We start from the raw sequence: 26687 nt of genomic DNA, 5'->3' as shown, positions 1-26687 counted from the left end.
AATAAGCTATTTAAAACATGATTAATGTCCATGACAATTACAATTGTTTTTTCACACAACACAAAAAGGGTCACCTTCTATAGTGCTTCTGACCACACAGATAGTCAAAAACAAACAATCTTTTATCAATCATAGACATCAATATATGTCTCAAAAATAAGTAATTATAATGTATTCAACATTTAAATTAAATCAAAATCAAAATAAACTTGGTATCCCACAAATAATAATGAATCTACAGTAGGTGGCAACTAGAATAAAAACATCGACAAGGCATCTACCAATGAACAATGAAAACAGTGATGACATATTTATATATATGTACTCATCATAGATACCAGGCTTAAAATAGTGTACCAGATGAACATTTCAACTGCAAGACTCATCAGTGATGCATCTTATTATTAAACCAAACATAAATACAACAAAAAATAATTCAGCTTTAAAGTCTATAAAACAAACTTTCGCTTACACCTAAACATACATAATCTTTGGAGCTTTCATCTTAAAGTATGAAATATACATGTAATAACTTAATCCATTGAACACAAAGAGAAGTAACTACTATATACAAATAAAACATGGCACAATGAGTGTAAATGATAAATAACAAATCATAAAACAAAAAATAAACCAATATCAAATCAAGAAAATCTCTACATAGCAATAAAAAATATAACACAAAATGAAGTGGAATGAAAAAAAAACATAAATTAATAAAATGTATACATCTTTCTTCTAATGTCAACCATATAAAACAATCAACTAATTCAAAACATCAGTCTTAAAATTATACTAGAATATGTAAACATGGTAAATGTTGTGTCAAAAATAGAAGTTCCTTCATAATGTAAGTTCCAAGTGGAAGAAATATTCTGTAATATTATTTTCACTGGAACAAATTTTACAGTTTTTTTCATTACGGAATAAAGGGTATAGAATATGTGTTCCAACAGGAACAGATATTATTACATTGTTTTAACATCACATAGGTTCTCACCTGTAAAAGGTGCCCTTTATTTATTTTGACACTATGGTAATATAGGAATGAAGCTATCAAATATCATCAATGTTCCTCAAAAATAAGAATAATATAAATTTGGACACAAGTCTAAACATTTATCTTTAGCACCTTCTTGTAATGTTCAGTACTTTGCAACTCTCAACTAAATATTTAGCGGAATATTGCAGAGCATTAAATATGTGAGGGGGTAGCCAGCATAAAATCTAAGATCTGTTATAATGAATGTTTGTGGCAGTGGCCTTGGATGTATATTCAAAACATATTCATTACACAACCTCTTATTATAATGAATCACAGTATTTTATTGCAACTAATGTGATAAGAGTAATTTTTTTTTATGACAGACTGATGTACTAATTGCTGGATATCTTCTGAAATTAAGCACTCTGAAACTCTAACTTGCTAAAGCACTTTGAAACTCTAACTTGCTAAAGCACTCTGAAACTCTAACTTGCTAAAGCAATTAACAATCCATAATACAGGAAAATTTTAAATTCTGTGGATATATTAAAGTTTTGATTACCAATTTTTATGAATTGAAAAAAAATCTTATTTTCAGAGATATATAATTTTGAGTTTTGTCAAAGTTTGAAAACATGCTTATAGAAAATGTGTACTGTTCTGTTCTTTGGTAGGGTTGTTTTCTCTTTGGCATATATTTCCTGTTTCCATTTTCAATTTAACTTCTTTAAAATTAAATTTAGTTGTTCGCTTTACCTATGAATTCCACAAAAAGTGGTTTCCAACCAATAATAATGAAATAACAGTTATTCCCATAATCAACATTTTCAAAATTTGTTTTAAAGATTACAAATTGAGTTTTCCAGATATATGAATTAGATATTTGGGACTGTAAATTCATTACTCGAAAGTATCTGAATACATTACAACTATCCCATTCTCCTGGAAACAAATTTGTCTCTTAAATAATTCATGACTCGAAAGTATCTGAATACATTACAACTATCCCAGTCTCCTGGAAACAAATTTGTCTCTTAAATAAATAAATATCCTGCAAAACAAAATGTTGTCAAGTTTTGGTTAGGTTCATAGCTTAATCTAGCTGCTACATGTAATAGATCATTATTTGATTTTATAAGATACAAGCCAATGAAACAAACAATTGTACAATAGAATGGTTTAAAACTTCACAACATTAAAGTTTTACATGTATTCTTAATTTCCATTCATATCCTTAATCCATTTTGAGTATATGAGATTCCCATCTTTTATATTGTAATGTACCTAGTCAAATTAAATTAAAAAAAAATTAACTGTTTCTGCATGACTGATTTTAAATTATTCAATATATAGTTTGCTAATGAAGCATGGATTTCATAAATTTAATCTTTGAGTATCATACCAGAGGGTAGTAATGCCCTTTACTGTCAGGCGTCAAACAGTCATTTTTGGCTACCATTAGTGTCAAATTGATTAAAATTTTACCGTGATTCATCAAAATATCCTTACCGTGATTCGTCAGAGGTTTCAAATAAAAAACGTAACTGGTTTTTTTTTGGGAAAAAAATTAACAAGATTAGTCAAAATCATTCATTTGATTGTTTTATCATCTAAAAGAAAGTGCATGCACCAAAAATTACTGTTACAGTGACTTGACTGTTAGTGTTGCTATTCACCAATTGCAACTCATTCAAAATTTTGACCCAATTGCAATTTGTTTTATTAAATCAAATTGTTCAACTGGTCAAAAATTTGAACAAACTGTTCAGCCAAAATGTGAAAGTGCAAAGTGATAAAATAAATCATACTTACAATCCTATAAGTCTGTAACTCCACTGTATTGATGTAATTCCTAAATCAGTCTATCAATCTGTATAGTTATATTACAGCCATTACCATACTAAAGGTGAACTGTTTTATTTTGAATTGCTATAAAAATGTCAAAACTAAGCTTTTATAGAGTTTTTCTTTCGAAAAGTATTCTATATTTATAAGTATCACACATTATGTGAATAAAAACATTTCATATTCAGTAAAATATGTATGAAATAACAATTTGCTTCCTTGGGGAGATAACCTAAAATACTATTCTTTTGAATAAAGACTTTTTGAAACCAAAAAGCGATTATCTCCCCTTCCTACAAACATATTGCAATTTCAAATATTTTACTGAATATGAAATGTTTTTATTCACATAGTGTGTGATTCTTATAAATATAGAATACTTTTCGAAAGAAAAACTCTATAAAAGCTTAGTTTTGACATTTTTATAGCAATTCAAAATAAAACAGTTCACCTTTAGTATGGTAATGGCTGTAATATAACTATACAGATTGATAGACTGATTTAGGAATTACATCAATACAGTGGAGTTACAGACCTATAGGATTGTAAGTATGATTTATTTTATCACTTTGCACTTTCACATTTTGGCTGAACAGTTTGTTCAAATTTTTGACCAGTTAAACAATTTGATTTAATAAAACAAATTGCAATTGGGTCAAAATTTTGAATGAGTTGCAATTGGTGAATAGCAACACTAACAGTCAAGTCACTGTAATGTCATTTGGCAAGAAATTTTACCGTGATTCAACATGAAGGTCCCCCCATTACCACCCTCATACCATCTATAGCATTGTCAAAGCACCTTCTCACATCTGTTTTAATCACAACCTCATCCAAGAAGCATTCTAACATCTGCATCATCGTCAGGTGTTTCATCTGCAGCAATTCGAGTATAAGCAAGCATTAGTCTATTAGTTTCTTTTTTCTTCCGACACTTTACTCCAACAATAATGGCAGCAACTATTATAAGTACAATTAACAATGCAGCTGCAATCAGTCCGCCATAAAACAACCAATCAGTGTACTTCTTGTTCTTTGGTGTTGGATGTTCAATTTTGTTGTCTGCAATCCATATTGTACCATTAGAGGTCAAGTTTAGGGCTATATTACTGTTAGTATAATTGAATGGTGGAGTCATACACAAATCACCATAACAACAACACAATTCTGCCTTCGTTTCAACACCTCCTACTGGTACACTTACCTTGAAAGAAAGAAAATAAAGATTTAGCAACATTTTTCCTATTTATGAGCATAAGATTTATTTGTGTCCTAAATTTTACTATATTAACAGAACCATCATGACTTATAAAATTTCCCTCCGTGTTTTCAAAGAGGTAATGAAAATTATAAAAATTAAAGGATAAAGATGGATGAAAGAAGTAGATTATAATAGCTTACATATGTAGTTTTAGTTAAGAAAAACTATAAAAAAAAGTCAGTAAAATGAGACACTTACATTAAAACAATGACTCTTCAATGACTACAATATATATACTTAGATTAGTACAATAACTCTTTTGAATACAATACTTACATTTTTACAATGATTCTTTTGACTACTGTACTTACATTATTACAATGGCTCTTTTGACTACAATACTTACATTATTACAATGACTCTTTAAGACTACAAATTGTAGATTACAATACTTACATATGACAAGAACTCTTTAGACTACAATGCATACATTATTACCATGACTATTTAGAAAATAATACTTACATTATTACAATAACAATGACTCTTTTGTCTTCAATACTTACATTATTACAATGACAATGACTCCCTTGACTACAGTACTTAAATTATTACAATGACTCTTTGGACTACAGTACTTACATTTTTACAATGACTTTGACTACAATACTTACATTATTACAATGACTCTTTGGACTACAATACTTACATTTTTACAGTGACTTTCTTGACTACAGTACTCACATTATTACAATGATTCTTTTGACTACAATACTTACATTTTTACAATGACTCTTGACTACAGTACTTACATTATTACAATGACTCTTTAGACTACAATACTTACATTTTTACAATGACTCTTGACTACAGTACTTACATTTTTACAATGACTCTTTAAACTACAATACTTACATTTTTACAATGACTCTTTAAACTACAATACTTACATTTTTACAATGACTCTTTATACTACAATACTTACATTATTACAATGATTCTTTAAACTACAATACTTACATTATTACAATGACTCTTGACTACAGTGCTTACATTATTACAATGACTCTTGACTACAGTACTTACATTATTACAATGACTCTTGACTACAGTACTTACATTATTACAATGACTCTTTAGACTACAATACTTACATTTTTACAATGACTCTTTAGACTACAGTACTTACATTATTACAATGACTCTTTAGACTACAATACTTACATTTTTACAATGACTCTTTAGACTACAGTACTTACATTATTACAATGACTCTTTAGACTACAATACTTACATTTTTACAATGACTCTTGACTACAGTACTTACATTATTACAATGACTCTTTAGACTACAATACTTTCATTTTTACAATGACTCTTTAGACTACAGTACTTACATTATTACAATGACTCTTTAGACAACAATACTTACATTATTACAATGACTCTTTAGACTACAGTACTTACATTATTACAATGACTCTTTAGACTACAATACTTACATTTTTACAATGACTCTTGACTACAGTACTTACATTATTACAATGACTCTTTAGACTACAATACTTACATTTTTACAATGACTCTTTAGACTACAGTACTTACATTATTACAATGACTCTTTAGACTACAATACTTACATTTTTACAATGACTCTTGACTACAGTACTTACATTATTACAATGACTCTTTAGACTACAATACTTTCATTTTTACAATGACTCTTTAGACTACAGTACTTACATTATTACAATGACTCTTTAGACTACAATACTTACATTTTTACAATGACTCTTGACTACAGTACTTACATTATTACAATGACTCTTTAGACTACAATACTTACATTTTTACAATGAAAATGCTCTTGGACGTGTTTGGCTTTATAAATATTTTGATATGAGCATCACTGATGAGTCTTATGTAGACAAACACACGTCTGGCGTACTAAATCATAATCCTGGTACCTTTGATAACTATTTAGACCACAATACTTACATTTTTACAATGACTTTCTTGACTACTTCCACATGATATATTAAATAATCCAAGGTTGTGTCCACAGGAATAGTATTGAATTTTCTCTCCACTTTCCATGTGTCTTGTAAAGCTTGAGCATTGAGAATCAGAATACAAACACTCTTTAATTGAACCTGTAATAAGTGACAAGTACAATTGATCATGATCAGCCTGTTTACAAAGAATGCCCTAGTATCTGCTCTATATATCAAATTTAAAAGTTCAGTGAACAATGAAATCTGGGTTGAAACCACAGTTCGGAAAATATTTTTATAAGTTCACATCGTAATGAAAAAGTGTTCTACTAAAGTTGTAACCACAATATATCGGTAAACTACATTTGACCAAAACTCAAAGCTGAGGGGAAACCCACACATTTTGGGTGAAAATCCTTATTTTGCATATAATTTAAAACCTTCACATCATAATGAACATAATATTTACTATCTGGTTAAACACTTGTTTCAATGGTTATCATACCGCATCTCCTTATTTTATAGGTGTGTACTAAGTTTCAAGTTTATATGACCACAACTTCATCAGTTCATGGTAAATTACGTCATTAAAATCAATGTACCGATTATCAGGTTATCTACATGTTGATATCGTAAAATATCAGCTGCGAGACATAATATGAAGCTTTTTGTCGAGTGAGCGTAGCGAACGAGATCAAAAAGCCTTCATATAATGTTAATAACTTTGACCCGGACATATCAGCGACGTCATAATGTTTGAACCGACGTTAATAACTTTGACCCGAACTTATCAAGTCATCTTTTGTGTGCTGGTGAAACAAAGAAAACACTGCTGAAACACGCAAATATAACCCTATAAATCGATTATCAGATTATCTGCATATTGATATCGTAAAATATCAGCTGCGAGACATAATATGAAGCTTTTTGTCGAGTGAGCGCAGCGAACGAGATCAAAAAGCCTTCATATAATGTCTCGCAGCTGATATTTTACATTATCATATACTTAGACTAAATAACATATGATTTTTACTGTATGATAATAGCATTAAATTTACGTAAATTCCATATTTTTCGAATTGGTGCTTAGCGGGCTGATATGAAAAGTTTATCACATGCTTCGATTGTTATCACATGCCTTTCCGTAACGTTATCGCATGGCATTCCAGAGATACTCGGCAAATTCCGGAAAATACACATCAATGCTACGTTTTCAGTAAAAAAAAAACATTACAAAATAGTGTACAAAACAATTATTTCGATACTGAAAAGTATATTGTGTAAAATAATAATAAAAAATAAAAAACAAAAACAAACAAATTATTAAATAAATGCATTTTTTATAAGTTTCAAACATTATTATTTATTATTTAAAAGCTATTTTGAAAAGGTTGACTTTTCCTAACAGTCTTCATAATGTATATTGTTGAATTTTTTTTGGTCGATTCGTCCATATTAAAAAGAAAATTCTCTGTTGGTAGAAAGATTTCATATCGAATGTACTAAATTTGGGGTCCGACGTCCGTGAACTTTTCACTCTTTGAACTTCTATTTGGGAACCACGTAAAAGGATCAATATATGAATCTGTTATTTGTCTCCATGGTTGAAGCATATGATAAAAAGATCATAACATGTAATTTTTCATATCGTATGTATTATCAGCCCTCGGTCAATATCAGCCCTCGAGCCATGCAGCTCTTGGGCTGATATTGAACCTAGGGCTGATAATACATGCGATATGAAAAATGCCATGTAATAATCTGATAATATCAATATGCAGATAATCTGATAATCGATTTATCGGGTTATATTTGCGTGTTTCGGAAGTGTTTTCTTTGTTTCACCAGCACACAAAAGATGACTTGATAAGTTCGGGTCAAAGTTATTAACGTCGGTTCAAACATTATGACGTCGCTGATATGTCCCGGTCAAAGTTATTAAGGCCGGGTCAACGTATTTGACGTCACAAAGACATGATACGGAATAATATTAAGAGCTGAACAGAGTGATATAGACAGTGGGACGACCGATAATATGCAATATCTCTTAGTCTTCTGATTCAACATGTTCAATATTTTTAAGATAACTTAATTATTTAGAAAGATTTTTTATTTGTGGTAAAATCATAATACAGCAGTCACATTTTTACCATCAATAAAACCATATCATACTTATATTTGAATTTAATTTCACCACAGATTAATACCCAACATATAATATCATTTTGTAAGGTTTTGGATTTAATTTATCCCTAATTGATTCCCTTCACCAATTTTCACTGGCACCAGTAAATGTTAAACTCATATGGAACAGAAAATCATTTTTTGCTAACTGATATGGGGAGGCCTTGTTTTTCTTTTTTCTACATACATTTTTGTATTAACATATGACACAAGACTGAGAGTTAATCTAACTAGTACCTTCTGATATATTATCATGTTTATAAACATTATAACACTTCTTTTTTATATTATCAGTGTTGACTGGTTTGTTGCAGTTGTTTGTGTTACAGCAATACTGATGTGTCGTACCATTTCTAGTGAAGTTTGAGATCTGAAGAAAAAAAAAAATCAAATTTTATATATTTGGAGTTTGATAAATATCAATTTTGTTACTACATATTTGGAGTTTGATATATATCAAATTTGTTACAACAAGAAGAAATGTGAAATAAAACTAAATAGAAATGAATAGTGAAGCCCCCATTTTAAGTATTAGTTAAATTAGTCTGAAAACAAGTTAAACTGTAATGCATGTTCACAGAAAGTCAGATAACAAATTTCAGGAAGATCTTATTTGAAGTTCACTAAAAATGAGACATGGCCTTTATGAAATTATGTTTAAAACATATTTTCTAATTAGTATCCTATCACAAGAAACTGCTTAATTAATGAATTTGTTATAGTGTCACACAGTTATACATGTAGCTTGATCGCTTAACAAATTTCAGAAAGCTATTGATTGTAATTCCCTAGCAAAATTCATCAAAGCTACAAGCATATTATCGATTCATTTTGGCTTCTAATAGGTGCTCTAGCACTTGTCTTTCAGTGCTTAAAACAAGTTCCTTAACTTCTATCAAAGATTAACTTTTGTGATAAAATATATGAAAATAGTGGATTAACCATTTTTCAAGTGTGGATGTTTTATAAAGAGTCATCTCTCAAACAGAGATGAAAAGACATAGAATTTAACCTTCATAGCTCAATGTTCAACCCCCAACAATGAGCAAAACCAATTATCCCCATTGTAAGCTATAAAATGCATAAAAATGACAACTGAATAACAATTCCAACAACATGAACAAGAAAAAATAGCAGTCTGATTTATTTACAAAATAATAAATGAAAACATAAATGATATACATCAACAGACTCTTAACTTGGACAGGCACATATAGACTGTGGTGGGATTAAACATGTTAAACATTTTATAAAAATATAACCTACTGTTTAAAGAAAGCATTGATAATAAGAAGAGAAATTAAGGTCTTTTATAATTAAACTATTACTATAGTCCTTCTGTCAATCATTCAGGAAATATTCAAAATAGTTAAGGCATGACTGAGTGTAGTAAGATACAATCTTTGATCAAGTTTATTTTTTAAATTAACTTTGTAAACAGTAATGGGATGGACATTAAGATTAATTCCTTTAATGTACAATATAAAAGTGCTATCATGGGTCACTTTAACGGTAGTTTGGAACTGTAAAAAATTAATGCAAATTTGTGGCAATATGGGGATACATTGATGGACAAGGTGACCTTTATAAATGATCATATAATATGCAATAATCAATAACCTGATTTGAAAAGAAAAGAGAATGTATGAAATCATTTTATATTCCTAAAATCTGACTTCTATCATTTGAAGTATGTGTATATTATACATTGTAAATTAACTTACAAGTTTTCATTTTAATAAATTTACCTCAACATACTGATTTTCAAGTGACTTGTTACAAACACTTAAAAAGTCACATGACATATTGTAGACTAAATCATGTTTACTGTGTTCCTTGTTGTATGTTAGACTCTTTTCTGGTATGGTCATTGTATAGTAACAATTAGTTATATTTTCACCACAGGACTCATTCTTCAAGTTAGTCAAATCATTTCCAGTAAAACATGACGTCACGAATTCTGTTGACTTTCTGAAAAATTAATTAATCTTTATGAGTAAAAACAAACACATACTCTCTTTAGTGCTACACACCCTCACCACATTGCTAAAGAGAAACAAGTCTCCCCAAAACCCCAAATCGCATATTTTTTCCAATTTCATATTTTTCTGCAAGTCAAATTCATTCAAGGTTTTGATGATAGTAAATCATTTCAATTTGAAAGGTATGTGACAACTATGTAGTGTGTAATTATTGGATTTTAAAAAAAAAATCTTTACTAAACTGATTACTTCCCTTTTCTTTTTTTTTTCATAAACTCATTATTTTTAAATGGTTCCAGCTTTTGATAACAATGTTAACCATTCATTCAAATTTAAAAGGCAGACTTAAAATTAAGAATGCATTATACAAACAACATGAACAATTATGTACTGATGTCAGTGTATGTGATACATACATGTACATATATAAAGGTTACTGTATTAATAAAAGTTTCTAAAATAAGAAAGAATCCTTATTTGATTTACTGATTCTAAAAGGAAAAGAATGTTAACATTGAAAGTGAAACAAGGGTAAATCATTTGATTGACTGATTCAATAAACAAAAACTCATTGCTTTAACTTCACATTCGGAAGGTCACCTCAAAAGTTAATTAGATGGTGTCTATAATACAAAACTACACACGAAATGCTGATACATAATTTTGAGTTCATGCATTTTTTAAGACTTTTTTCATTTGGATATATACATTTTATCAATTTTAGTATGTTCTAAGTTTAGTATGAGAATTTAAATGAAATCAGTGAACATGAATTTGACAGCTAGTGCCCTATAAGAACTAACATCTATAATACTAAAATTACGAGGTCCAATTTGTCAGACGTCATCGGGTAAAAACGACAAATCAAAGAATTCAACTCTATATATAACTAATATAGGACAATGGTGTAGATTAAAAATTACACCACTCCAGACCCTTTTGTTTTCCACATAATTAATATTGCCAATAATTAACAAGTTCCGGGTCTAATCCGATACCAATACCAATAGTATATTCACCTGTTAGCTATTACCTTATCTGTACGTTCCGCATTTGACAGGCGCACCAACAAACGGTGTATTTAGGATTTTGCTATATACACGGGTCATAATCAAAGGGCTGACACTACTAAATTCAATCATTGTCAAATTGTTCCCTATTGTAGCTTTATTCAGCAATCAGCAAGACTTTCTAAGATAACTGATATAGGACAAAGCTGTTGATTAAAAAATACCCCATTCCTGGATAGCCTGGACCTTTTGTTTTCCAAATAATTAATATTTCCAATAATTGATAAGTTCCAGGTCGACGGGTTCAAACAGAAAGATTTGAAAGCAAAGAAAACTGTGTATCTTATAATCGACATGACTTTATCAGATGACAATACCAATTACTAAAATAAGGCTTAGGCATAGTTATATACTTTAATTCAGTCACAGACCCGCGATATCACGGGTGTGTACTTGTAACTTATAAATAATAACAATTGTTTTATGTTGTGACATTTTATATGATATATACATGTATATTCTATGATATTATATTCTCTACATCATGTTCATGTGAATTATGTGAATTGAAATTTTAATTTTATCTTCATTATATGTTTATTGTTTATGTGTTAAGAATCAGAATGTATTGTGTATTGTTGTCATTAAGTCCCATCAGGGGCCCTTAATTGGAAAATAAAGAACTTTGAACTTTGAACTTATAATTGTGTCTGTCAAAGTTTGACCAATCCGCAATTACATGTATCTATCAAATCCAAAAGAACATGCAATTGTCTTTTTGTTACTTTTGGTAGAGATTCCTAGAGAAATTTCCTTGATAGTGAGGCTAAAGAACCTTTTTTTTTAGGATGTTAGGATAATCCAATTGGGTCTTTGTTTTAGTTTTTCTTCTTTAGTTACGGAATACCATCAACTTTTTGAGGATTACTTAAGGATTAGTTATTTTAAAGTATGTCAGTGTATGTTGGAATAAAAGATTGAGCCTTTATTTTCATTGAAATTCGGAATGCCACCTATTAGGACACAGTAGTTAATTATTAAGGATCTATGAAAGGATGCTATATTTTCATGAATTCCAGTTGACATGTCCTCACTGACGCCCTTGGTGAACCTGAATACGAATACACAGCATTGTCACGTCATCATCAAAACATTTGCAAATGGAAATCTTGAAAGGTAAGGAGATTTTTAGCATTAATAGCTACATGACAGTGTGTGGTGTACTAATGTCAATTTGAATTATAACCATACCATGTCAAGATAAAGCAAAACAAACCAAAAAGCTAAATTATAGTAAATAAAGCTAAAGCAAAAATGTATGAAGCCAATTATTAGGCCAGTAAAATTGTAATTCTTATTCGAACTTTTGATATATATATGTAAAAAAACATGTAGTGCATAGCATACCCTACAGCAAGTGTTTCTACAACCAACAGAAACGCTGTCAATGTGAAATACATAAGCATGTTGATTCAATTTCTACCAAGTGTTTTTATCACATCCTGTTGAAAGTGAAAGTAGAAAATGGTATAAGCGATATAAAAGAGGGATTTTTTATGTAAAGTTATCAGCATATTTCTTTGTTATTTATATTTCATGGTATTTTTATTCTTTTATTTTATATAGCTATACCATTGATCTTTTTTATTTCGAAGACATGGCTTCAGTTGGTCCCTAAAGGTGAGCATGAAGTGTTTTTCAACGAGCTAAGCGGTTAGACAAGCAGCAGACAGAAGAACACACAGAAAAAGAAGTAGAAAATACATTATAACTCTGTCTTGTGCATATTGAAGACCGACAAAAAATTATGTGCTCACGTTGTATCAAACAGCTTTTAACAATGGTAATCAACTCGTTGAAAACAAATTCAACGAATGGATGGTGCATGGTTATCAATATCATGCATTCATGAATACAATTAAAATAAATTGCCATAATTTGAAACGACTCAATATCAACTCTTACAAAAAGTGATAAACATTTTCCTTTTACCCAATTAACAAGATGCAAATTGTAATACCAATTGCCATTTTCCAAAACAATTATACCCCCCCCCCCCTTTTTCCTCAAGCATGCATTATTGTAACTCAGGACAGGATACCTTATTTTTAGAGAAAATAAGTCATTGGAAATAACAGGAATTCCTGAAATCAGAATTAGTAAAGCAAGCAAATTTAAAATTCTGTGTTTTTGTTGTTATCCCAAAATTTAAACAAACAGCCAGGTTTTCATTTCATTATATCTAGTTAGTCCTCCACTCAGGCCCTCTTGTGTGTCCGTTAGATGGTCCGCAAATAGTCAAAAAATAGCATAAGGACCTAAGAGCTACGGTTCCGCAGCTAATCTTTGAACATCCTTGGATTTTACATTCAAAACTATTTAAACTTTGTATCAAACAGGAAACCAAGCAACAGTTTTAGATATCTTCATCAGTCAGGGGTACTATTTGTACAAGTGTATTTTATTTACTTGAAGAAGTAAAAAAAAATATACACATATAAGTAAATAAATAATGTTTGAATAATCTCCCCTTAATTTTCTAAAAAATTTACTTGTATAAGTAAATTTTTCTTACAATCCCACAAAAATCCTCAAGTTTTGAGATGTAAAATCATGCCTTTAATGATTTTTCCCAGGTTTGCTCAAATTTTTTCATTAAAGTTCAATGTTTCATCTCATTCATTCGTCAAAGAAACTGATTGAGCAAAGATCTTGTATATTTGTGCAAGGCAATCAAAAATTGCTCCTTTGGGGCTTGTAAATGAGCAGTGTTATGAAGATAACAGACAAATGCGATTTTCATTGTCCATGAAATTACACTTAAATGATTAGTAAAGACATCTGTAAAGGGTACACAATTTAAAATTCTATTAGAGCAAAGAAATCTTAAGAATTCAAGAAAAGAAGAAAGGATGATTTTTTTACTTATACAAGTAAAAAAATCTGAATGCCTAAGGGACATAACTAAGCCAATTTTTTTTTTTACCTATACAAGTAAATAAAATTCACTTGTATAAGTATCCTACAAATTTACTTGTATGTGTATATTTTTTTTTACTTCTTCAAGTAAATAAAATACACTTGTACAAGTAGTACCCCTGACTGTTCATCATGTTCATAAGATGACTTACACCATGAGGATGTTGCATATTATACACTTCTGATTTGTATAATTTATATTTATTACCAGCTGACTAGTGTCTGGTATGTCAGAAGCATGTTTTGTTTCCAAAACCAACACAGTTGTTAGAAAGAGAGATATCTTTTACAAAAATAATAAAAATAATCTCTTAATTGTTTTATTATTTATATCTTCATTTATACATGTAGGCCTACAATCATTTACCTGAATGTCAAATTACAACTTACATGATGTCCTGGACAGCCATTATGTTTTTTACAAAATTATTACAATGTTAATTTTAAATTAAATAGCCCAATCATTCTTGAGCAGTTTAAAACAACCTAAGTCCTAAGCTATTAGTATTAGAATCAAATTGAGAATAGTTTTTAACTGATTTGGGGTAGAATACATTTTTGTAGAATGAGACTAATGCATGATATACTACAAACACATTTAAACTTGAATTCAAATTGTCAATACAAATGATGTGTCTCAATCAATTTTCTCAATGTATATATTTCATAGATAAGCATTAAAACACCACGCAAACCAACACATTACCAGAATTTCACTCTTTCCAAGATGTTGACCTCTTCTCCCTCTAAAAAATCCTAGGTTAGACCCTTAAATCTATAATTATTCTTAATTTTGTGTTAACTTATCAAACAAATTTTAAATGAATTCGAAATGATAGGCTTCATCATTCAAGGCTGAAGAGAAGAAAAAAGTGAACAGAATCTGATATGTCTTTATCATGTTTACGAGGTACATGTTTTTTTACTGACATATATTAGATGCTGTTAATGATTCCTCAATGTATGAATATACCTTTTATTTTAGAAAAAATAATTTATGTAAGAATGTCATCAGGATCTAAAGTGTCAGTAGATGAGGGTGTTGATCCAGAGGGATCAAGCTCCTCGTTGACATCAGTCAAAGTTCATCGGTTAAAAGGGATCAAAGACGGCCAGTACAGTAACCCTGTATTCAAAAAATTATCTGTCATCAATGGAGAAATCAACAGAATGCCTAGAGAAGAACTTATTGCAAAATTAGGAGAATTAAAGCTGGATTCAAGGTAAAATATTTGGAAATTTGGAAAATCTATATTATTGGTAGAGTTTATGAAACTCTTTGCATTGAGATAATAATGTTAATTGATATATGGTCTTCATACATTTGGATAATTGAAAAGAAGAGACATTGAGTATTTTTCATGCTTTCTGATCTTTTGATTTGGTTGTCTCATTGACACATAACATCCCCCATTTTCATTCTCAATTTTAATCAGTTACATAATATTTAAGAATAGTAGTCAAAGATAAGTTGTATACTACTTGACTACAATATGCATTGCTCTTATAGACATGATAGAGAGTTTGATTGTATTGATTTAAAACAAAAATACTTGCTATACATTGAATTACTATTTCATTGACAATGAAAATCTCATTGGTTTGTTATTTTGAAAAAAAATCTGTCTATTTAAACATCAGAGGGACTAGAGAAATTAAGCCCTGTTCTAAAGAGTTTTAAATTTTAGCTTATAAATGTACAATCTACTAAATAGTAATGTCATTTTTAAATTGATTTTAAAATTCAAGATTGATAGATTTTTGCTGATTTATAGTTTTGTTTATAACTTTTAAAAAGTTTGTGAATGAAATCATCTATAATACTAAAATTACGAGGTCCAATTTGTCAGCCGTCATCACGTAACAACGACGAATCAAAGAATTCAACTTTATATACAACTAATATAGTACAAAGGTGTAGATTAAAAATTACACCACTCCAGGCCCTTTTGTTTTCCACGTAATTAATATCGCCAATAATTAGGAAGTTCCGGGTCGAGTCCGATACCGATACCAATAGTATAATCACCTGTTACCTATTACCTTATCTGTATGTTCAGCATCTGACAGGCGCCCCACCAAACGGTGTATTCAGGATTAATATGCTATATAAACGGGTCATAATCACAGGGTTGACACTACTAAATTGTCAAATTGTTACCTATTGTAGTATTTTAATCTGTAAGACTTTCTAAGATAACAATACGAATACTAAAAATCTGGACTAAAAATAAGTTTCAATTTGTTAGCGGGCATGACGTAAAACAGCGAATCAAAGAATTCAACTTTATTTATAACTAATATAGGACAATGCTGTTGATTAAAAAATACTCCATTTCAGGACCTTTTGTTTTCCAAATATTTAATATTACCAATAATTGATAAGTTCCAGTTCGACGGGTTCAAACAGAAAGATTTGAAAGCAGAGAAAATTGTGTATCTTATAATCGGCATGACTTTATCAGATGACAGTACTAATACTAAGATAAGGCTTGCGCATAGTTACATAGGCGGATCCAGGGGGGCCTGGCCCCCCCCCCCCTTTTGTGGAAAAAATTTGGTTGATTATATAGGGAATCATTTAAGCATGACTGGAGCGGGCCCCCCCTTAGGAAAAGTTCTGGATCCGCCACTGAGTTATATACTTTAATTCAGTCACGGACCCGCGATATCACGGGTGTGTTCTAGTCATAATTAACAATTATGGTAAAACTACGAAATACATTCCTAGTGTTTCAAATTAAGTGTTTTAAATGTCAACCCCCACTTGCTCTACAACAATACTTTTACATGCCACAACTCTATGGGTGACAAACAGATATATCATTTAGGAAGCAAACATGGGTGATACTTTAATTTGTGATGAACAACACAATAATATACTTACCCTTCTGCCCAAAGAACAGCATTGTTATGAAACTTATTTTTCTCTGAAATGTAAGCTTCCTGGAAATGGTTTTGAAATATAATGCAAACTTTAATTTCCAGTTATTGAGGTTGAAGCAACTAACTTTGTAATTTATTTTTATTGTTTTCAGAGGTGTAACTGATGTTTTAAAGAAAAGATTGAAGACTTATTATCGAGAGAAGAAGCTGACAAAAGCCCATGTTCCAACACCTAAAAAGAGTTTACCAGAGTTTTTAATGGTCATAGATTTTGAAGCAACCTGTGAAGAGAATAATGATAACTATGACCATGAAATTATAGAATTTCCTGTTATTCTAGTCTGTTTAGAAAGCAAACAAGTGGTGAGTCTTAAAGGGAAACTTCGCAAAAAAATCAAAAATTGATATTATGTTCATTCTGTATAAAAATGCTCAAATTCATAGATATTAAAGTTTTATTCCCCTAGATAAGCGATCACCATCGATTTTAAATTTAGAGTATCAATTCTCTGCGTTCGGCCATTTTGTCTTCTTTCCCGATTAAAAACAACGATATGTCTATAAACCACAAAGGAACAAAACGACAGTAACCGATGTAGTCGTAATTGCGTGTCGATATCTTGTCACTCGTACGGTTGTTTTATCCGACTAACTAACTTGATGCGGAAAATATTCTTATTTATTTTTAATTACCATGGTCTGTTGTTTTTAAACTGTTAATATTGGAATTAGGTAAAAAGTCAAAGTTGAAATCATAAATAAGTGTTCCGTGAAAATTGTTTTCGAAAATCTAATTTGTTCATAATTCTTTAAAGTAATAAACTTTTTTCAAATAAATTCTGATCTTCCCTCATCTGATCACCAGCATGGCTAAAGGTGTTACTTCCAAAGGTATTGTGAGGGGTGTGAGGTGACACGTCCAGGTATTCAAGCGATTTCCTGTCGGGCTTGCAAGTTCATGCATCGTTTCACTTCTGCAGGTATTGATCAGTGTACACGGCCGATAACTTATAACTTTCCATTTTGAACTATCAGATGTATAATATACAAGTATGTCTTACTTGTCATTACTAAACTCATACGCTTGTTTATAAATAACATTTCTGGTGTAAAGAATATTATTCATAAAAATATAAATAATACCCCAAAAAATAAGATTTGATGAAATTAAAATCTATTTAAATATTTTTTCCAAGGGTGAATTTGGGAAAATGTAATATATACTCGTTGTCAATAGTGAAGGACAGAGTGGAACATACCAGAAATATTGATTTAAAAATGAACGCACTTGTCGACATTTCGTTTATACGACTGGGTAGAAAGTTACGGAACTATAGCGCAATTTAAAATATATACATGTATACATTGAACATAAGAAAAAAATATACTGGGGTAAAAGTTTTGTAAATAGACTAGTCCACGTATGCCAACAGTATGTAATCATCGAATGTCGATAGACTATTGTATACCAAAAGAAGAAGAAGAAGAAGAGAACCAATTTGATTTAAATACAGGTCGATGTATAACTTACTTTGGTTCATCGAAGTTGTGGACATAGTAAAATCACAGATTTATATTTCAATAAGATTGTTCTCGAACAAAGGAAGGAATTCATCATCACAATTGTTATATATATGCCACTGGACGGACACTAATTATAAAAATAAATTGCTTGTCCGCTAAATAGGGGTATTCTTGTCAGATAAAAGACTTTTAGTTAATATATTAAAAAAATAGGGAAATATGACATTAAATTGGTTCTGTCTTTTTTTTTAAACATCGTTAAAAAGATGTGTGTCTAAGATGAACGCCACAAGAACCCTGTAATACTAGTATGAGAGTATAGCATGTAAACATTCCTTCTCAATAACATGGTTGTATTGGAAATCTTTTCATACAGATTGACAACTCATGGTCCGATATGCATGTAATATTTGCCACATGACGCCCATAGTTCTTTCTACCATCATCATCTTATTCTTTAATATTGCTGTTAACATCGATGGTTCACACCCAAACAAAATGGGAGTGATGTACCTTCAGAGCTTCTCCGTGTTATAACTTGTGAATCTTAATATATAGACGAAATTTCGGTATTGAAATGAATCTACATCTCACAAACAGGATTTTGAGTAATCCCCTAACGAACCAATATAAACGTATGGCAAGATATAACCATGATTGAAGGAATTTAGTTTTTGTCAGACGCAAGAACTCATCGCTATCATAAACGTATACGTATATATATATGCATGCAGTTTCAAATACCAAGAACAAGCGGTCGATGTCGATAGTCTGTTTTCTAACTGTTCAGAGTTGAACATGTCACTTGTTCATTCTTGGAAGCCTTCATATTCCCCGTCCAACGATTGGAACTCTTTCTGGTTGTGTTGACTATATATGCTTGTATGGTTATTCTGTCGTTCATCTGTACAAGTGGTTGCATTTCCCCTCCTTTCCCAACAAACAAACTAACGAAACGCTACTAGTCTGCTTTCTCTGGAGCTCATCCTCAATGGCGCTTATACGTCAGGAAACTTACATGTATACTAATAATGATTGTTTCAAGAACAACGATGTAGGGACGAACTATTATAATTTCATCAATATCAGTTATGCATGACTAAAATATAAGTTTTATTACAACAACTGTATTTGGTCTCGAATGTATGTTAACTAATTAATGTGTTTTTATAGACTAGCTCAAACCCTCATCCAAATAATACAATCTATATGTAATAATTGTTTCCTACCACACCGAGATTTAATGCCAAGCGATAGACATATTTTAGGTACTAATTAAGTAATTAAATGAACAATATTATTGATAACAATAATTAATCATTAATGTGCAAAGATTAAAAAACAACAGTAGTTTTTCTTTATTTGTACGTATTATATTCCGCTTCGGTAGAGTTATCTTCAAATAGTTTCAGATATTAATTAATACATGGGTTTCAAAAGTCTAAATGTAAGTATTCTCGTACATTTTTTTGCCTAATGAAGACAATCAAAATGCTTTGGTAAAGCTATTTCTAATTTCTAAGTTCCCCTTTTTTATGAGACATAAATCAAGGACAAGAGGTGTATATCATTTCATTCTGACACATGAATGAAGTTTCCCGTCTTTAACCGAAAATTGTTTATTTCTTAGTAAATTAATTTATTTGAATTCAAATAAATAATAGCACCAAATGTAATTAAATAATTCCACGGCGATCTATTTTCATTTGTCACCAACTTGAATATGTATTTTAAATGTGTGTTTTAAATGCTCCCTTGTTTTATAATCCACTGATCCGAATAGACAGTCACACCTAGCAAGGTGTGCCCTAGAGGCGTGGTTAACATGATACCGAAGTGCAAATAACAATTTACCTTTCAACAAGCCATCTACGAGTTTTGCCACAGAACCGTGAATACACACATCGTATAAACCTAGTCATAGCAGAGACAGTAAAAGGTCAATAAGAGTACACCAACATATTGTCTTTACAGATTATTGTACTTTAATTTGTTCACCTTATCAGTCCGAAAATGCATTAATTAAAAATAAATTTATAACTTTTTGTGTTGTCTAAAAAAATTTGAATATATACGTTTAACATAGAAAATTTATCTCATGAATATGTACAATTGCACGTCTGTGCGTTTTATCTTCTTATTATCGGCTGGTTATTAGATAAAGCAGAAGTTATCGACGCGCTTACGATTACGTTAAAATATGATTAAAAACCAAGACTTTTAATGATTGTATTTTAAATCCCGGCATGCAAAAACCAGGAGAAAACGTCACGACCTACAGGAAGTTGTTAATATTTTTTCATTGATTATTGAATTTCTCCTTTATTACTGCAATTATAGCGATAAAACTTTGTGAATATATATATTATGTCATAATGAACATATTTAAACCATAAGTAAAAAATCGCGAATTTTCCCAAAAGATTAAAAAGATAGTCATAAGAAAAGCTTTTGATTTCAATAGATTTCATTTCCACCTTTATTCCTCCAACTTCAATGCTTGTGAAATAAAACTTCATGCCCACCTGTTATGTCCCACTCATATACATGTAGCTCTTCAACGGTTTCGGTACTTATACACCTTCGGATTTCAAATGTTTGGCTTTGAGCGTTCCTGATATAGTTAGAAATTAATGCCTTAACATGTACTTCAATTTATGCAACAAAAAAAATGTTTCTGAAAAGCAAAATAAAAAATTACATAAGAACTCAAAATTAAATCCACATAATTGGAAGGTTATTGTGGATTCATTTCTCTTCGTGGATATCAATTTTAGTGGATTCAGGAAAAATTGCATTTTCGTGGATATTTGATTTAGAGGTTTTGCCAACCTCTGCATACAACATGTACAAGACTTCTACAAAATTAGTCATTCATTGAATATTTGAATTCGTGGTTCACCTGTTCCAACAAAACCCTCAAAAATTGATACCCAACGAATAATAATGAATCTACAGTACTAGCAAAATGTAAATATTTTGCTTTGTCCTTGTGTTAAATTTATTGTATGAAAAAGAGTATTACATAATGATACAATTTTTTCCCAATATATATTAGGTTGATGAGTTCCATTCATACTGCAAACCAAGGATAAATCCACAGTTATCAGAATTCTGTGTTCAGCTCACTGGTATAACACAGGTAACTACTATTTTCTCACTATTTTAGAAATACATTTTTGTTTGTTTGGATGTGAAGTAATTTAGATTAATAGATTTATATCTATATGTTTTGCAGTTTGGAGGGTGTAAATGCTTTTTAATGCATTACCACAAGTTAAAAGACAAATAAGTTGGATTTTTGCTGATTGGACATTGACTAATCAGGATTTATTCTCCTTAAATATACATACAATTTAGATATATATGTGCAAATTTTTGTATACCATATCTTTCGCATAAAACCCGTTGGCAATAAACAGTAAGTCACTGTCAATATAAAATATGGACATTTTGGTATAATTTTCACAAGATTTCAAAGCTGTTTCTATTTGAATCAATGTTATTTTCATGAATTTGTATTGAAAGAGAGGGATGGGATTATCATTAGTTATATTCAATATAAAAAAGAAGATGTGGTATGATTGCCAATAAGACAACTTTTCACAAGCGACCAAATGACACAGAAATTAACAACTATAGGTCTCTGAATGGCCTTCAACATGAGCAAATCCCATACCACATAGTCAGCTTTTAAAGGTTCTGAAACGACAAATATAAAACAATTCAAACGAGAAAACTAACAGTCTAATTTATGTACAAAAAAATGAATGAAAAACAAATATTTAACACATAAACAAACAATGTTCAACCACTGAAGTCTATACTTTTTTTCTTCAGGATAAAGTTGACAGCGCTGAGGAATTTCCAAAAGTTTTGAGACGGATGGAGGATTGGATGAAATCACATGAACTGGGAGCTAAAAATAAATTTGCAGTTCTCACTGATGGGTAAATAACTGTGGATAAAGATATCATAAATTACATTTAGTTATCACATTTATTTATTAGTCTGTAAGATTAAATTGGAGAAATTTAGTTTTTTTACTTCAGATTTTTTGTGGTCACTTTAAATGGTATCCACTATCTTTTTTATTAGATTTACAATGGACAGCCTTTAAAAGCTTTTTAAGACTCTTTGAAACACTCTTTTTAAACTTGTTGTATTTATTTCTATAATGAATTACTACTTGTTTCAGGCCATGGGACATGAGTAGATTTATGTACCATCAGTGTCGCCAAAACAAGATAACGTATCCACGATGGGGAGGAAAATGGATAAATCTACGTAAAGCCTATTCTAACTTTTACCAGTGTAGGAGGACAAAACTAAATGATATGCTTGAAAATTTAGGAATGACATTTGAAGGTCATTTACATTCAGGACTTGATGACTCTAGAAATATTGCAAGAATTGCCATTAGACTTGCTGAAGATGGCTGTGAACTGAAAGTCAATGAATACCTTCACTATGATAGAAATGAAAATGCATTCAAGTCTAAGCATATTACTCCTGATTCTCCAAAGGGAAGTACAAGTGAGGAAGAATTGAACCAATCAATGGACGGTTTACATCTGACCAATGATGGAGCAGCTAATGAAACAGAAGAAGTTGATGATTTATTGGAATATTATAGGATTCAAAGATCTTAACTTAATTATAAAAACATTTTATAGATGTAAATTTATGATGTTCCCAGGACATAGTTAAATTTTTATGATATTTACCAGTTATGGCTTCTCAAAAACACATGAAAGTCGGATCCTACCATATATTACAATTCACTAAATTTTGCCAATATGTTTCTCGAGCCATATCTAAATTTATATATTATCAAAACTAAATGTTTATGTTTGTCCCAAAACAGAGAAAAATACAAGAAGAATCACCTGTTGGCTGTGATATTTGATATATGATTTCTGTGATTACATTATATTGAAAAATTGCAGTAAATATATAAAAAATGGACTTCAGTGATAGCACATCTACATAATGATACTGTTTAGCTATTGTATAAGTATTGACGAAGGCAGGTTCCTTGAAAAAGCATTATGATAATGGGATACAGTTGTACTCAAGAAGAAGGTTTGAAATGTGTTTGAATATCTACTCTTCAAAAGTTTAGAAATGATAAAAAAAAATACATGAATAATGTACATTATATTTGATTATTTCATAAAACTATAAATTTTGTTCAGACTAATCAAACTTTTGGCTCTGAATTATCTGGACATATTTATTTTACAATAAGTTGATATGACATACATGTGGTTAGAAACTTTAGTTCTTTATAAAAAAAAATCTACTTTCGTTCTACAACTTAAGTTTACCTCAACCAAATGTTATGAAACTAATACACATTGTTTATTATCATAAAATGCAGATCAAGTTTGAATTTTTGAATTGCCCCTTTTACTTTTCTAGAGTTATGCCCCTTTACAAAGGGAAAATTGGTGCATTTTTCGTTTCTGCTCTCTAACTTAAGTTTGCTTCTGTCAACCAAATGTTATGAATCTTATACACAATCCTTAATACCACAGATCAATTTTTTGTTTAAGTGTTGTCACTTTTACCGTTCCAGGGGTATGTTTGTTTACAAATGGAAAAATTGCTGAATTTTACGTTTCAGTTCTACAACTTAAGTTTACCTCAACCAAATGTTATGAAACTAATTCATAATGCTTATTATCATAGAATACAGATCAAGTTTGAATTTTGGAATTGTCACTTTTACTTTTCTAGAGTTTTATGCCTCTTTACAAATGGAAAAATTACTGCATTTTTCTTTTCTGTTCTCTAACTTAAGTTTGCCTCTGATAACCAAATGTTATGAAACTTATACACAATACTTATTACTACAAAATCCAGATCCAGTAAAAATTTTAGTAGCATCACTTTTACAGTTCTTCAGTTATGTTCCTTTATAACTATATATGCAAGCAGGGGCATCATCTGTGACTTTTGGACACATTCCCCATTTATTAATTTCTGGTTAGTCTTACAAGATTTATGTGACTTATTTTACATTCATGTAAATTTTTCACCCGTCGTACCATAATTTGAGTTTGCTAGGATTGATTTACCAGAAACTTTACATATTTGTTGGATTGATGAAAATATCACACAAACCCTTCAATTAAAACAAATGTGATATTTCATTTCTGAGTTATGACAATTTGACAATCAGATGGCTAAAAAAGTAAAATAACAAAAATACAGATCTCCAGGGAAAATTCAAATTGGAAAGTCCCTCATCAAACGAAAAAATCAAAAGCTCAAACACATCAAATAAATGGATAACAACTGTCATATTCCTGACTTGGTACAGCCATTTCCTTATGTAGAAAATGGTGGATATAACCTGGTTGTATAAACCTCTGTTTTGTATAACCTGGTTGTATAGATCTCGGACTTGTATAACTCCCATAAAATTCCAATAAGTTGACAACAATGTGTAAACAAAACAAACAGTCATTATAGGTAAAAATGTCAAAATAGGGGTACAGCCGTCATTGTGTTAAAATCTTAATCACTATAAAAACAAAACAACAATGAAAAACATAATCAATGGCATATATATACAACACACAGAAGCAAAAATGAAAGACAAGAATACAAAAATTGTGTCAGCACAACAGCGCATTGGAGGAATGCACACAAGTACAGAGCCAAGCTCAAGTATATGATCATTAAACCTTTTGACCACAGTATTCCTTATACACTGAAGAGACATTTTAGTCGAAATGCGCATCTGGTGCAGGAAAAATTGGTACCGTTAATGTTATAAAACACTGGTTGACTTTCTAATGATTTTTTAACAATTCTTTCCATTACACCTACTATATGGAAAATTATCAACAGAAATAGCCATTATTATCAGCTAGACAAGATCTACAAATAAGTTGACAAGGCCAAAATCGTCAATCCACTTTTTGTAGGAGCATTGCCCAATTGCCATAAAATGATGCTTCAGTTTTGTTTGCCATTTGTCCTGTAGTTTTGTCTGTTACCTTTCAAAAGCAAAGATGTTCAAACAAGACGATCTACAAATAGATCATCATAGCAAAACCTATCAGTTGACTCCTTGTATAAGTTTTTGTCCTAAAATGACAGAGTGTTTTGTGTTTTAAGCAAAAAATATAGAATGACAAAAAGAGTTATTTGCGTTCTTGGCAAAAACTAGAGAAGACAAAAAGGTAAATTGTAGGAAGTAAAAATTTTCAAGACATGATCAACTCCTATGTCAACAAATGGAATAATTGAAGAAGAAAAAAATAACATCTGTGTCAAATTCGTCTTAGCCTCCCTATCTTTGAGATTTAAATGATTTTATAAACAATGTATTCAGAGAAAACAAATGTGTAAATGCTTTTTTTATATCACCATTTCAACATGAAAGTGCTGACCACTGGACTGTGGATACGATCGTGAACGGAACGACCACCAGCAGATGATTCGACCAAGTAAAAAACTTTTCAAAGATACAGACCCTGTTGAGAAATTATAGATAAATTTTTAAAACAAGTAGTAAATCTTTTATTAATTTACTTATAAAACAGAACATATTATCAAAAGTAACAGTGTGGATTAGATAAACAGTGAAGGCAACTAAACGCTGTGGTAATTAATGAAATCAATTTAAAAAAAAATCATTGAAAGACAAAGAAACGATCACAGGCCATGGGCAACAACCCCTTTTTTAAGTTAGTGTTTTTGATTATTCTGGTGTCATGACATTTTAGTTTGAAGAAAGTATAGTTATTTTGGAATTTTTATGATATTACCAAGCAGGTTGGCTTTATAAAGTCATTTAAGTACGATATCTGTAAGAGGGACCCAAAAATACTAGTCCCCAGTAATTCAAAACAAATGCTTACACTCAGGCCCGTAGCCAGGAATTTCCAAAGGGGGGTTCGTTGGACTAACAAACTCTACTTTAACAGTCACAATTCGAACAGAACATCGACTTTAACAGTGCTTATTTGTTTTCAAGGGGGGGTTCGTCCGAACCCCCCCTGGCTACGAGTATGACACTTATCAACAGCAACATAAACTCCTGCTTGCCATCAGGTTCAGATAAATGCAGTTTCTCTTTTT

The 26687-nt window shown here is 30.5% G+C and overlaps 2 protein-coding genes across 4 annotated transcripts; one reads left to right on the top strand and one right to left on the bottom strand.

Annotated features, from left to right (window-relative positions):
• Positions 1-3548: 3548 nt before the first annotated feature.
• LOC143073281 (uncharacterized) lies at positions 3549-12713 on the bottom strand. The gene is made up of 5 exons (XM_076248695.1): positions 12609-12713; positions 9958-10180; positions 8447-8579; positions 6030-6184; positions 3549-4034 (listed from the first exon to the last, which is right to left on the bottom strand). Exons 1-5 carry the CDS (start codon positions 12665-12667, stop codon positions 3660-3662), a joined length of 945 nt encoding a protein of 314 aa, XP_076104810.1. The 5' UTR covers positions 12668-12713; the 3' UTR covers positions 3549-3659.
• On the top strand, positions 12347-23783 carry LOC143073280 (3'-5' exoribonuclease 1-like). Of its 3 annotated transcripts, XM_076248692.1 has the most exons (7): positions 12347-12377; positions 12828-12881; positions 15166-15403; positions 17219-17429; positions 21649-21732; positions 22431-22540; positions 22789-23783. In XM_076248692.1, exons 1-7 carry the CDS (start codon positions 12362-12364, stop codon positions 23240-23242), a joined length of 1167 nt encoding a protein of 388 aa, XP_076104807.1. In that variant the 5' UTR covers positions 12347-12361; the 3' UTR covers positions 23243-23783. The 3 variants fall into 3 exon arrangements, with proteins under 3 accessions (XP_076104807.1, XP_076104809.1, XP_076104808.1); XM_076248694.1 differs by lacking the exon at positions 12347-12377 and having other exon boundaries at positions 12858-12954; XM_076248693.1 differs by lacking the exons at positions 12347-12377; positions 12828-12881 and adding an exon at positions 12893-13044.
• Positions 23784-26687: the final 2904 nt, after the last annotated feature.

The sequence above is a fragment of the Mytilus galloprovincialis genome, chromosome 4 (genome assembly GCF_965363235.1).
Source record: "Mytilus galloprovincialis chromosome 4, xbMytGall1.hap1.1, whole genome shotgun sequence".
Taxonomy (NCBI): domain Eukaryota; kingdom Metazoa; phylum Mollusca; class Bivalvia; order Mytilida; family Mytilidae; genus Mytilus; species Mytilus galloprovincialis.
The sequence above is the reverse complement of the archived record's forward strand: the minus strand, read 5'-3'. Positions and strand labels throughout refer to the sequence as shown.

Bases quoted from the DNA above. Each gene is read 5' to 3' on its own strand.
- LOC143073280 (XM_076248692.1), top strand. The intron at 12,882-15,165 runs GTGAGCATGAAG...CTTTTATTTTAG, and splicing joins GCTTCAGTTGGTCCCTAAAG to AAAAAATAATTTATGTAAGA. The intron at 22,541-22,788 runs GTAAATAACTGT...TACTTGTTTCAG, and splicing joins TTTGCAGTTCTCACTGATGG to GCCATGGGACATGAGTAGAT.
- LOC143073281 (XM_076248695.1), bottom strand. From the start codon at position 12,667: ATGCTTATGTATTTCACATTGACAGCGTTTCTGTTGGTTGTAGAAACA. The intron at 6,185-8,446 runs GTACTAGTTAGA...CACTTATTACAG, and splicing joins ACATGATAATATATCAGAAG to GTTCAATTAAAGAGTGTTTG. The intron at 4,035-6,029 runs GTAAGTATTGTG...CTTTCTTTCAAG, and splicing joins AAGAAAGTCATTGTAAAAAT to GTAAGTGTACCAGTAGGAGG.